Raw genomic sequence first — 12,277 nt, 5'->3', positions numbered from 1 at the left:
CATTTTCCAAACTGAAAGGTCATTTAACCTGTCTAATTCTTGGTTTTCCTCCTATAAAATATCTATTGTCAGTTTTTCTGTATCACAAACAACCCCCGCATCACAGTGGTTTACAATAATAAGAACACACATTATTTTCACTCAGGATACATGTCTGCTGAGGTGTGTGGCTCAGCTGCAGCTCTACCCCAGCTGTGATGTGTTCCATGTTTCTTATTCCCAGACCCAGACTGAAGCAATAACCCTTACGTGGGGCCTGCCTATATCAGGGCTGAAAGAAAGGGCAGGAGAGCTGGTGGATGCCTCTTACAGCTTCTGCATTGCCCTGACATAGGCCATGTTCACCATCATTCCACTGGCCAAAGAGAATAGCAAGGCCAGCATCATGGCAGCAGGAAGTATGCTCTTCCCACAGCCAGCCAGCAAATCACATCTTAGAGTCATGGGTAGAGGTGGAAAAGAGGTGAACGGACCTGCTTAGCATCCAAACCTTTGTATCAAATAAGGAACCTTTTGTATATATAAAAGTGTGTTGTAACCAAATGTGGTTACACATTTGGCTTCTCTGCTAATGTTAAGAGCTGTTATTGTTGAACAGTTCCTTTTTTCTGTTACTTATTTGGGGAATCAGGTCCATATCATTGAAATGCATCACTTCTTTATTCTTAACCACAAACACTTTTAAAGGTTTTAACCATCTCAGTTGTAATTTTTTAAAAGCTATGTATTTTGCCTTTTTATATTCATGTTTGTAAAATGTTACAAGTATAGTCATTTATATTTTCCACTATAACTAATTAAACCTCTTTCAAGAACTTCTTTGCATCCAGAAGGTTGTTGACTTTTTTTCCCTTCTGATTAAAGTGATAAAATTCTCTTGTAGGACATTTGGAAATTTTTGAAGGATAAAGAAGAAAATTAAAACACCAATATTCAAATCCACACACATACATATGGACATAAAAATATACACAATACTAATTTTTACTAAATTCGCCAACTAATGAATATACTCTTGGGAATGTTTTTCCACTTTACTGTTATGTGTGTGATTAACGTGCATTTTTGCTGATTTTTAATATTTTTTTAAAAACATGAATTTAGCATTTTATTACCCATTGTTAATGTATGTATGTAATAAACAATAGATATGTAATTATGAAGCCCAACAATAATGCAAACACTCATGAACCCACTACATTACCCAACTCGAGAACTATTAATAGACCAATCACAACACCCTTCGAGTTACCTGTGTACCTGTGTACTCCTCTGTTGCTGCCCCTGCCCACCCATGGGTAACCACTGTCCTCCAGTTTATGTATTGTCATGAGCTTTTTTTTTTTAACTGTTTTCACATATGTATTGCCAAATAGTGTATTGTTATATTTTGCTTGGTTTGGAGCTTTGTAAAAATGGTATCATACTGCATTATTTTTAGTTGTGAAATGAATATTAAATTGTCCTCTACCATTAGATATTTAACGACTTTTCTGCTATTTTACTTTTACAAAGAAGTTGTACATTAATCTTTGTGTGTATACCCAATTATTTCCTTGGGAATAATTTTTAGAGATGAAATTGCTGGGCTAAAGGTTAAGAACCATTTTTAAGGCTTTTATTTATAACTGTACATCTTGAAGATGTGTCCATTTGAAGGTCTTAATAAAACACTCAGATTTGTGTGGAAGATAATTATAAATCATTACTAGCTTTCCATTTTAAAGGCAGTAAGAATACACAAATAGTCCCAATGGCTTATCAAATTAAAATGTCCAAAACCAAATTCCTCAGTATGTCTGATTTCCAGAAATCTGTTCTGTCCCATTACACTGTGATATTACTATCCTCTTAGTTCCTAAGACTGGAAACCTTAAAGACACCTTCTCTCTACTCCCCCACCTCCACTTCAGCCTCCCCACACTTCCCCTCAGTTGGTCCTCAAGTCCTGCTAGTTCTGTCTCTACGTAGTATAGGATCCCTTGAATCCATCTCTTCTATTCTTACAAGCACTGCTCTAATTCAAACCCTGCTAATCTATCGCGTGGGCTGTTACACAACTTCTTAACAGGTCTCCTACCTGTCTTAGTCTCTTGCCTCTCTAATCCGTCCTTCATTCTGTTACTTTCTCAAAACACAGACTTATCTTAAAAACTGATACCAAAAATCTTTGATAGCTCTCCATTATCCACATGATAAAATCCACACTCCTTAGTTAAAGCCTAATATAACCTCCCTCTCCAGCTTTGTTTCCTCATGATTCATGCTCGTCAACCCACTCCACCCCACCCAATCCCAAAACCTTGTGTTTGGTATTCTAGCCAGCCTTGGCCACTTGCTCCCTATATACCAGGGGTGTCAAAAAAATGTCTACACATGACTTGTATTCATCTTTTGTTATCGGTATATATTGAGTATTACATTTTTAACATGTTTTTTTACTTTCTTAAAATGTGTATACATTTTTTTTGGCATCCTCTGTACTTTCCTGTATTTCCTTGTTCATGTTACTCCCTCAGCCTAGAATACCCTTTCTTTTCCACCCTCCTTGTTGAAATGCTACTCATACATCAAGGTTCCACTGAAATGCCAGCTCCTCCATGGAGTTTAACATCAATATAATCTATCATAGTTATACGTAGATGACTGAGGCACATTTGCTTCTCTAGAAATACTTTGAATGTGAAAACATTTTTAAAAATTATTTTTTACACTTGTTGGGTCGAAAATAATGCTGGGTAGAAAAAGCAGAACACAAATTATTTTAGACACGTCAATTACAATACATAAAAAACTATATAAAATATATATACACACACACACACACACACACACACACACACACACACACACACACGAGGTCTGACAATTAAGTTAGCAAACTCATCCTAGAAAAAGTGCTACATACCTCATTGCTGAATATCACTATGGTCACCTTCAAAGTACTTCCCTTGGGAAGCTATGCACCGATGCCAGTGCCTAGTCCATCCTTCAAAGCAATTTTGGAACTCTCTTTCTGGAATAGCCATCAGAGCTGTCATCGTATTGTCCTTGATGTCCTGAATGTCATCAAAATGTCTTCTTTCAATATTTCCTTTATCTTCGGGTAAAGAAAGAAGTCACTGGGGGCCAGATCAGGTGAGTAGGGAGGGGGTTCCAATAAGACCCGGTCTTATTTTACTATAAGACCGGGTCTTATATAATATGATATGATATGATATAATACTGGGTCTTGTATTAATTTTTGCTCCAAAAGACGCATTAGAGCTGCTTGTCCGGTTAGGTCTTATTTTCGGGGAAACATGGTGTGTGTGTATGTGTGTGTGTGTGTGTATATATATATATATATATATATATATAGTCACAAGAAGTGGAGTACAACATAAGGAATAGAGACAGTGGAAATGTAATGGCTGTATGCAGTGTCAGATTGGGGGCAGGGGGTTATCACTTTGTGAGGGGTATAAATGATAAATGTCTAACTATTGCACTGTTTGTACACCTGGAACAAACAAAAAAAAACCCATAAATTGTTGGCGAAAAGTTCAGGTTGTCTAACTTTTTCATGCAGCCTTTTCAGCACTTCCAAATAGTAAACTGGTTAACTGTCCAGTTGGTACAAATTCATAATGAATAATCAATCCCTCTGATATCAAAAAAGGTCAGCAACATCATTGCAATAAGTTCGCGAACTTAATTGTCATTCCTCTGTATGTGTGTGTGTTTATACATATATATGTGTGTGTGTGTGTGTGTGTGTGTTTATACATATATATATATATATATATATATATATGTGTATATATATATATATATGGATGGACAGAGACACAGACTGATAGGAATACGTGAGCTTGGTGTTTATTAAGCTTCTGAAATTCTTTTTGGAATAAGGCAGGATGAGTACTTTTTTTAAAAAAGTAATTAAAAATGATACTTATTCGGTTCATTTTCTTTCTTGAAGATGCTTGCTTGGGCTTAAACAGGTGTTCATTTTCAGGCTTAACCATTTTTGGTTCAGTTGCAGGAGGCCAGCCAGTTGCTTCTCCTCTCTGTTCCAGTGTTGACTGGAGGAGTTGGAGGGGCCTGTTTGCCAAATCTGTCTCGTCAGTCACATGTGCTGAACAGCCCACTCAGCTGTAAAATGAAAACGTTGCACTAGATGATTGTTAAATGGATGGGTAGATGATCTTTAAGGTCCTTTCCAGTTCTCATATTCTGATGAGATATCTTTTGTTCCTGAGACAGAAAAATGCTTAGGGACAAAGGAAAGTGCTGATTTCTTCTCTGCTCTAGCACCTTCACTGGTGTCAAGTAACCAACTGCTCCTTTTATTAACTCTGAATGCCCAAAATGTATTGTGTGGTAATTAGGACATTTGGCTTCTGATCCAGGTGCACCATTACCTGGGTGTCCTTGGGTGAGCCCCTTTCTTTCACTGTGCCTCTGTTTGCTTCTTTGTGAAATGATAAAGGTGAGACTAAACGCTCTGTGAGATTCTTTGCAGCTTTTCAATAATTTTATAATTGATATGTGTGAAGTACCCAAAGATGTTTTACCCTATAGTCACTAGCCCATGTTTCAAAGTTAAGAAATCGGTAGAATGGGACTAGTAACAAAATATTTTTCTCTTCACAAAATATTGTAGATAAACAAAGTGGAGAATCTGGGTATGCAAATAGATATGTGTGATTGAGGAATATCCTGATTCCGTCATTTCAACTTATCATAATATTTTTTCTCTTATGATAGGTATTTCTCAAGTCTCAAAATTGTTACTTTTAGTAATATAAACCAAAAAGTTGTGAAGATGTCTTACAGGAAATTAAAATGTTGGAGGAGGTGTCAAATATGCACACCAATTCAGATCAGTCTAGTAGTGGTATAATACATCTTAAAATATATGAGCTCTAATAATTATTATAAACTTCCTTTCTTAAGAAAGAGGCTCCAGTGTATTACTGAAGAAGAGGGCCCCTTTTTAATTTCCAAGGGACAAACTAATATTTGATATATGAGACTTGATTCCTGAATTGCTTTTGGTGAACATAATAGTTACTGCTTAAACAAGTATTTCTTTTCTTGTAATTAGATTTTTTTTCATTTTGATGGGTAGTCATAAATATTAACCACCAGCAGTGCAGGAATAATTTATATTCAAATTGTCAGACATCATTCTGTGAACATATAAAATAATTTACATTTATTTAGAACCTTTTATCCTAAAGTGCTCTACGCATATTTCTTTCTAATCTGATTGCAAGCTATATATAAAACTCTCCCATCTGAAATAGGGCAGCAACCAAAGTAATTAAAATAAAGATTACAAGTTAAAAAAGTAGAGAAAAGAAAGAAATGTATTTTTGACTTGTTCCTATATGCTCTTATGCCTGTAGGATTGGAGAATCCATGTTGACCAAATGCACCAGCACAAAAGTGGAATCGAATCTGCTCTAAAGGAGACCAAGGTATGTGAATTTCTTCGGATGAATCAATGTACATTTACTCATCTGTGAAACACCTATTAAAGGAGAACATGAAAGAAAAAAAGACACAATCCTTGCCTTTGAGGTTCTTACTGATTGAATGTACCATATTACATTTCAGCAGCCCAAACACTTAAACCCACTAAAGAAAGGTAACTTTATATAAAAACACTATAATATATATTAGGTATGTAATATATTTGCATATGTGTATCAGAGAAAAACATTTCATCATTCTTTCCTCTCTGAATCCTAAGAGATAACAGAGCACCAGGCCAGCCATGCCTAGAATCCACAGCTTCCCTCAGGCTTGCTACCCTGTCAGAAATAAGGACTTTCGGAGGATACCACAAAGAAGCAAAATTGGAATGAGAAGTTATGGGTCCCAAGCTAAAGCTATAAGTTTAATGACCCACTTCCAACTGGACTACTCCGGCTATCTTTGAATTGTGTTACAAGGAAGTCATGTTATTCTCTTACCTACTTTGGCTATGAACTTCATATAATGCACATTCCACTCACATCCATTTTAGATAGCATTAAAACAAATAAATTGACTAACACTTTCAGGTGCTTTTATAGTTTCAACATTTTGCAAAGTGTGAACAAACTATTTCTCATTGCAGACTTCTTTTGCTATTGAAAATTTTAAACTCTTCTTCACAAGTGGTGGAGAATTTGTGGGATGGATTGACGGAGATTTAACCCATTTTAAACTATGTTTAAAAAATATATTTGTGAATTATCTATTAAAATCCCATGGTATTTCTAGGGCTTTTTGGACAAACTCCATAATGAAATTACTAGGACTCTGGAAAAGATCGGCAGCCGAGAAAAGTACATCAACAATCAGCTTGAGCACTTGGTTCAAGAGTATCGTGCAGCTCAAGCTCAGCTGAGCGAGGTAACTTAAGAATGATATCCAGGGACTTCATTCCAGTTAATGACCCTAATCCCTAAACTTGACATAGCACGTTTCATTTGACAATTGTAAAATGTGTTCTACAAACAGCAGTATAGTAAGTCCTCATTTAACATTGATAACCTCTTGGAAACTGTAATTTTAAGCAAAACGATGTATACAAAACCAGTTTTACCATAAACTAATGGATATGAGGAGATATATCATAGGAACTTAACTCTTGTTTATTTCTGTGAGACCGCACTAAAATTAAAGTCATAGTTTCCAAGAACGTATCAATGGACAACGTTAAGTGAGGGTTTTCTGTACATCAGTTCTCTGCCCATTTTGGGAATCCACGCAAGGCAATAGAACTTGTCATTTCCATTTTACATGTGATAGAAGTTATCTCTTAGAAGTCTTTAAATGCATTTCTTCACTTGATTTAAATAAATGGGGAACATGGCTCAGAACAGGAGCAGAGTGTCAGGACTCCTGGTTTTGTTTCCACGTCTGTGGTTAATTTACTGTCTGAGTAGGAGGAAGAAGAATAGTATGCATTTACATGTGTCACAGGGAAAAGACATCTTTGCCATAATGGCTTACAACCCATAATAAAGAATATGAAAAGTAAGACATGTTCAAAGACAAGCAGCTTAATTAATTAAATGAGCAAAATTTTTAATCCTTGTGGAGTTTTAGAATTTCAACCAAAAACTAAAATAAAACCTTCAGCCTTTGAAAGCAGCAGTTCTTTGTCCCAGCAATAGGGATCTAAAAGCTTTCCTCTGGGATTTATGCCCCTCTTTCCTGATGTTGAAGACCAATGCGAACACTTGCAAATAAATGTCAGTTGAAGGCATATTTTTTTTTCCTTTCAGCAGACAAGGTGAGAAGGAGAAAAATGGAAATAAACTTGAGATACTTCTGTACTTTCAGAAGTTCTCAAAGACCAAACAGTAATCTTCACTTTTTTATTGCCATGTTTCCCCAAAAATAAGATCTAGCGGACCATCAGCTCTAATGTGTCTTTTGTAGCAAATATTAATATAAGACCTGGTATTATGTTATATTGTATTGTAGTATATTATATTATACCCGATATTATGTTATGCTATGCTATATTATATTATATTACATTATATTATACCTGGTCTTTTAGTAAAATAAGACTGTATCTTATATTAATTTTTGCTCCAATAGATGCATTAGAGCTGATGGTGTGGCTAGGTCTTATTTTCAGGGAAACACGGTGTTATTTGGTTAATTATTTCCTCATCTGTACTTCCATTCATGGATATTTTTACTTTTAAAATGCTGTAAAATCTCTGATTAAAGTCACCATGTATCTCTCAAACGTTGATATTAAGTAATTGATTGTTAGATTAGTTCCCAAGAATATAGCCCATACTGTCATACTGTTTGTTAATCCTTATTAATTGCTTATTCTGATGCTCTATTATAATTGATTTTTTAAGAACTGGTCTTCTCTGCATAGCATGCAAATTAGATCAACCAAGAGCCACTCTCCTATACTGTTTAAGAATGGCTGAAGACAGTTTTTATTGTGAACCATACCCATGCGAGTTACACAGTCAGTATATGAAGGTTAAGGTAGTTCATCATTTTATAGTGATTTAGTTAAATACAATGGTGCCTGTTAGAGACATAAAAGTGTTACAGTTAAATGTCACTTTCATAAATGTGTTCGCAAATGAGGGGGGAGGTTGTCATAAAATGATATGCAGAAATTGCAAACACAAAGAGGTCATATTTAAGTAATCTGCTTCTGTGCTGAATTTGTCATTAAACAAAATGTTTTCTCCCTCAGGCAAGGGAGCGATACCAGCAAGGAAATGGCGGAGTGACTGAAAGGACCAGACTGCTGGCGGAGGTACATGCTGTGTGCTCTTGCCAGCTTCTCACCTGTCAGCTGGGCCCGGCTGTTCAGTCTTGATGCTTTAATACTGCTACAGCCATGGGCTGTTTCAATAATTATTTCCTGTGGCTTTGAATCCTTTTCTGTAGAAGAAAATCCCTAATTTTCTTATCAGGGAATTAATTATGTATATATATACTACTTGTTTCCTTAAAATGCCTTAAGTTGTTCTATTAAATTCAAAATAAGTCCTGCTGATATTAGCAAATTCTTAACCTTCCTTAATATTTTTAAACATAATAATTATAATTGATATGTAGCAGAGTAGGTAAAGCACCAGCTTAAATAGCTATAACAAATTTTAATGTTAGTCTGCAAGATATAATATTTGTTTTTGATTGTTGTTAATAACTTGTGTGTGATCCTGAGTATTTCTCTGTCCCAAAATTGGGAGTGGTTTGTAATCCATTTTTTCTGAGCACTTCTGGAATATTTATCTATATCGTTATATTTATTTTCATCATCTCGCAAGAGAAGTAACACCTAATATATATTCCTATTTTTCACTAAAGAACTGAGAGAAAAAAAAATACCTTAAACAAGATCAGTAGCCAATGTGGGACCAAAATCCAAGTGTATTTTTTATTACAATCCAGCAAAATTGTCACAAACTTTTCTTCTCTATAATAGAATTGAGCACCTTTTATAGAGATTATTTAAGGTATAAATAGTCATTTTAAAATACTAAAAATATAACTTTAGAAATATTTAGACTCTAATCCTGTGGTGATTCTAGGCAAATAAAGCATTATATAGAAGTAAAGTGCTCACTTAGGATGGGTAAATTAACACTTGAAGGGGGTCCAGGGAACCATTTAGTTTTTTTGGAGTAGGCCGTTATCCTCAGCTGTAACATTTCAGGTGCTTGGAAAAAATTAATTTGCTTTACTTGGATGAACACTTTATTCCCAAGGAAGTTTTTACTCACTAGTATGATAAAAAATAAAGCCCATTAAGTTATAATAATTATGGCTTAGTTTTAGATTATATCAACATTTTCAATTTTTTTAAAGATGGTATTTCCTACCAGTTTTAATGCTAGCTTGGAATTTTGTGAGTAATAGTTGTATAATATTGAGTATGATGTGGAGTACAAATAAGAGCCAATATGACAGCACAGTATGCCTCTTGGAATTCATAGTTTGGATAGAGTAGTTAGAATATTTTTATATGTAGCCATATGGTATAAACATTATTTTTAGTGTCCTATAGAGATACAGGTGGCATATTCTCTTATAAAACTATAATATTAAGAAAGATAGCTATAAACCTTTATAAATCCAAAATCTTTTTAGGATGTTTATACTATTTTAATTAATAACTGATTATTAGAGACTGGCATAGTACATGCGATAACTGCAAGGTTTGAGTGCCTAACACCTAAAATAACAACTTAGGTCATTTTTATTCTTATCATGTTACCATCTGAGAAAGTTAATGAGGAAGCAATTTAGTGAAGTTTAACCTTAGGGTCACTCTCAAAAGGTAATAAAAAGCTTTGCATATCTGTATACTTTATCTTATTATTCAAATTGTGTCCAGAATACTCCTAATATCTTTATATCCCTTTATGTATGTATTATATCTAAATTAATTTAGTTAATACATCGTTCAAAATTTTTGAAAATTCATTAAAATTCAATGCTCATGAAAACTTTTTTTTTTCAATGAAAGGTTACAGAAGAACTAGAAAAGGTAAAGCAAGAAATGGAAGAAAAAGGCAGCAGTATGACTGATGGTGGTAAGTACACACTCATTGTAAGGAGAAAATGAGCAAGAGAAGACTGTCTCTTCAAGAAATCTATGTAACAATGGTATTAATAAATAAGGAATCTGCTTTGAAAAATGAATTTGAGGAGAGGTACTGGTACCAAAATGATGTCTTATAATCAGTATACTGTTTTTCTTATAAATCAGCTGGAAAGAGCCGTATTTTTTTTCTATAATTTAGGATTTTTTTATATTCAAATTGTATTAATTCAGAGATAGAGTTGGAAATAGTTAAATATGCACTTTGTTGTGCCAATTTAAATAAATATTTTGTTCTGTTTTTATCAAATGAGCTTTATTATTCCTTTTTTTTTAAAGGGCTGTGAGGAATTTTAATAGATTTTTTTCTCAAATAATTTGTTATTTACATCAGTGTGGATGGGGGAGAGGGTGAGGGGATTAGAGGCACAATCGGTAACCACACAGTTGCCAGGGGGCTACGAAGGGCAGGTCAGGGAGTATAATCAGTAATGTTGTAAAGATTCTGTGGAGTATCCGATGGACACTTGTCTTATTGGGGGGACCACTTCATGGATGATGTAGGTGCCTGAGCACTGCGGTGTGCACCGGAAGCTTAAGCTGAACAGTGATGGGTGTCGACTGTGGTTTAATAAAGAGACAGTCATTATTCCATTTTATGTACAAGAGAGCTCTAAGTGTATGCCAAATGACACAAAGGCAGTGATCAGATGACCGCTGGTTTTTTCCTCTTCCCCGGTGGACCTGCCTGGGCAGAGGTCAAAGAGAGAAGAATTAATAATCTTCTAGTAATCATCCTCCATCATTACTTTGTGGTGATTGCTTAAGGCCCTTCTGCGCTCTAGAAAGATTTTTCTGATGGGATGCTCGTATACTGAGTGATCTTTCAAAATGGGATGTGTAGTAGTTTTGCAGTATGTTTGAATGAGTCCATTGTCTGTATCTCAAAGGTAATTCTTCCTTTTCTTGTTCACTCATGGCGTCCCCTTTACCTTCAGACAGAGGTACCAGCCCATTCAAAAAAAATATTGAAGACATCCTTAAACATCCCTTTAGCAGCTCTCCCCTAGGAAAATCAGGGAGTTCAGCCTCAGTACTTCAAATGCTGTATCGTTTCCCATCCTAAACATCTCAAGTGTTTAAAATGCCACAGCAAAATTATGTGAATGTCAGTAAGTTGTTGGCTGTGTTTTTAACCCTATTTTTGGCGTTAGACCAAGTGAGGAAAATGTTATACCATTCTGTAATATAATGATACTCCAAATAAATATTTTTATTCCATGTTATTTTCATTCTGCAGCTCCTTTGGTGAAGATCAAACAGAGCTTAACAAAGCTGAAGCAAGAAACCGTTCAGATGGACATTAGAATCGGCGTTGTGGAACACACATTACTCCAATCAAAACTGAAGGAGAAGTCCAACATGACTAGGGACATGCATGCAACAGTCATTCCAGAATCTGCAATGGGGTCTTATTAAAACCTACCGTTTTTTTGTGCTTCTGATTAATTCGTTTTTTATATCAAGTCCTATTTCACATCACATGGATTTCAAAACACAATTATACCTCTTAAAGCATGTCCAGTGGTTATTTTTATACACACATACACACACATATTGTATCATGGTGATTATGGATGGTTAAAGCCTTTAAATTGAATATAATATTTAATAAAGTAATTAAAAAATCATCACTTTCAAAGAAGCTTTCATTAATCATTACAAGTACGTTCAAGTCCCCACCCTGCGGATCATTTTTCTTCTTGTTCTTGGTGTAAGCCAGTGTATGTGACCCACGCTTTTTGTAGGTGCTGCTGCTGTCACCACATGGAGTTTTGACACAAGCCTGGCCCCTTCAGTTTGGTCCCCCTCTCCAGTTATCAGCAGTGCTTCTGTGCCCAGAGGCAGCTACCGATGGCTGGGGATTCTTTCTAAGAACAAAACTACCACTGCATCAGCTTATGGTTAACTAAAATCACATTTTTGAAAAAAGCATAAGAAAACAAATGATGTTTCTCCCCCTACCCCTGTGGTATTGGATTGGAATTAGAAACATCACTATAAACTCATGGTTTTTTTACACATATAGGTTAATAGTAATAACTATAGAAATATATATATATATTTGCTAATTTTGTCCTCTGAAAGGGACTACAAACAATGACAGCCCAGTAACAATGAGAATACCTAACACTCAGATCT

At 35.1% G+C, this 12,277-nt stretch overlaps 1 protein-coding gene across 1 annotated transcript in view; it reads left to right on the top strand.

Annotated features, from left to right (window-relative positions):
• Positions 1-11,777, top strand: part of IFT57 (intraflagellar transport 57) — a 52,541-nt gene extending 40,764 nt beyond the window's left edge. Inside the window, exons 7-11 of the mRNA XM_033088703.1 lie at positions 5,397-5,468; positions 6,259-6,390; positions 8,219-8,281; positions 10,001-10,067; positions 11,376-11,777. Coding sequence (XP_032944594.1) covers positions 5,397-5,468; positions 6,259-6,390; positions 8,219-8,281; positions 10,001-10,067; positions 11,376-11,554 — 513 coding nt within the window. The 3' untranslated portion in view covers positions 11,555-11,777. The remainder of the gene's footprint in view (positions 1-5,396; positions 5,469-6,258; positions 6,391-8,218; positions 8,282-10,000; positions 10,068-11,375) is intronic.
• Positions 11,778-12,277: the final 500 nt, after the last annotated feature.

This window comes from Rhinolophus ferrumequinum, chromosome 2, assembly GCF_004115265.2.
Source record: "Rhinolophus ferrumequinum isolate MPI-CBG mRhiFer1 chromosome 2, mRhiFer1_v1.p, whole genome shotgun sequence".
Taxonomy (NCBI): Eukaryota; Metazoa; Chordata; class Mammalia; order Chiroptera; family Rhinolophidae; genus Rhinolophus; species Rhinolophus ferrumequinum.
The sequence above is the reverse complement of the archived record's forward strand: the minus strand, read 5'-3'. Positions and strand labels throughout refer to the sequence as shown.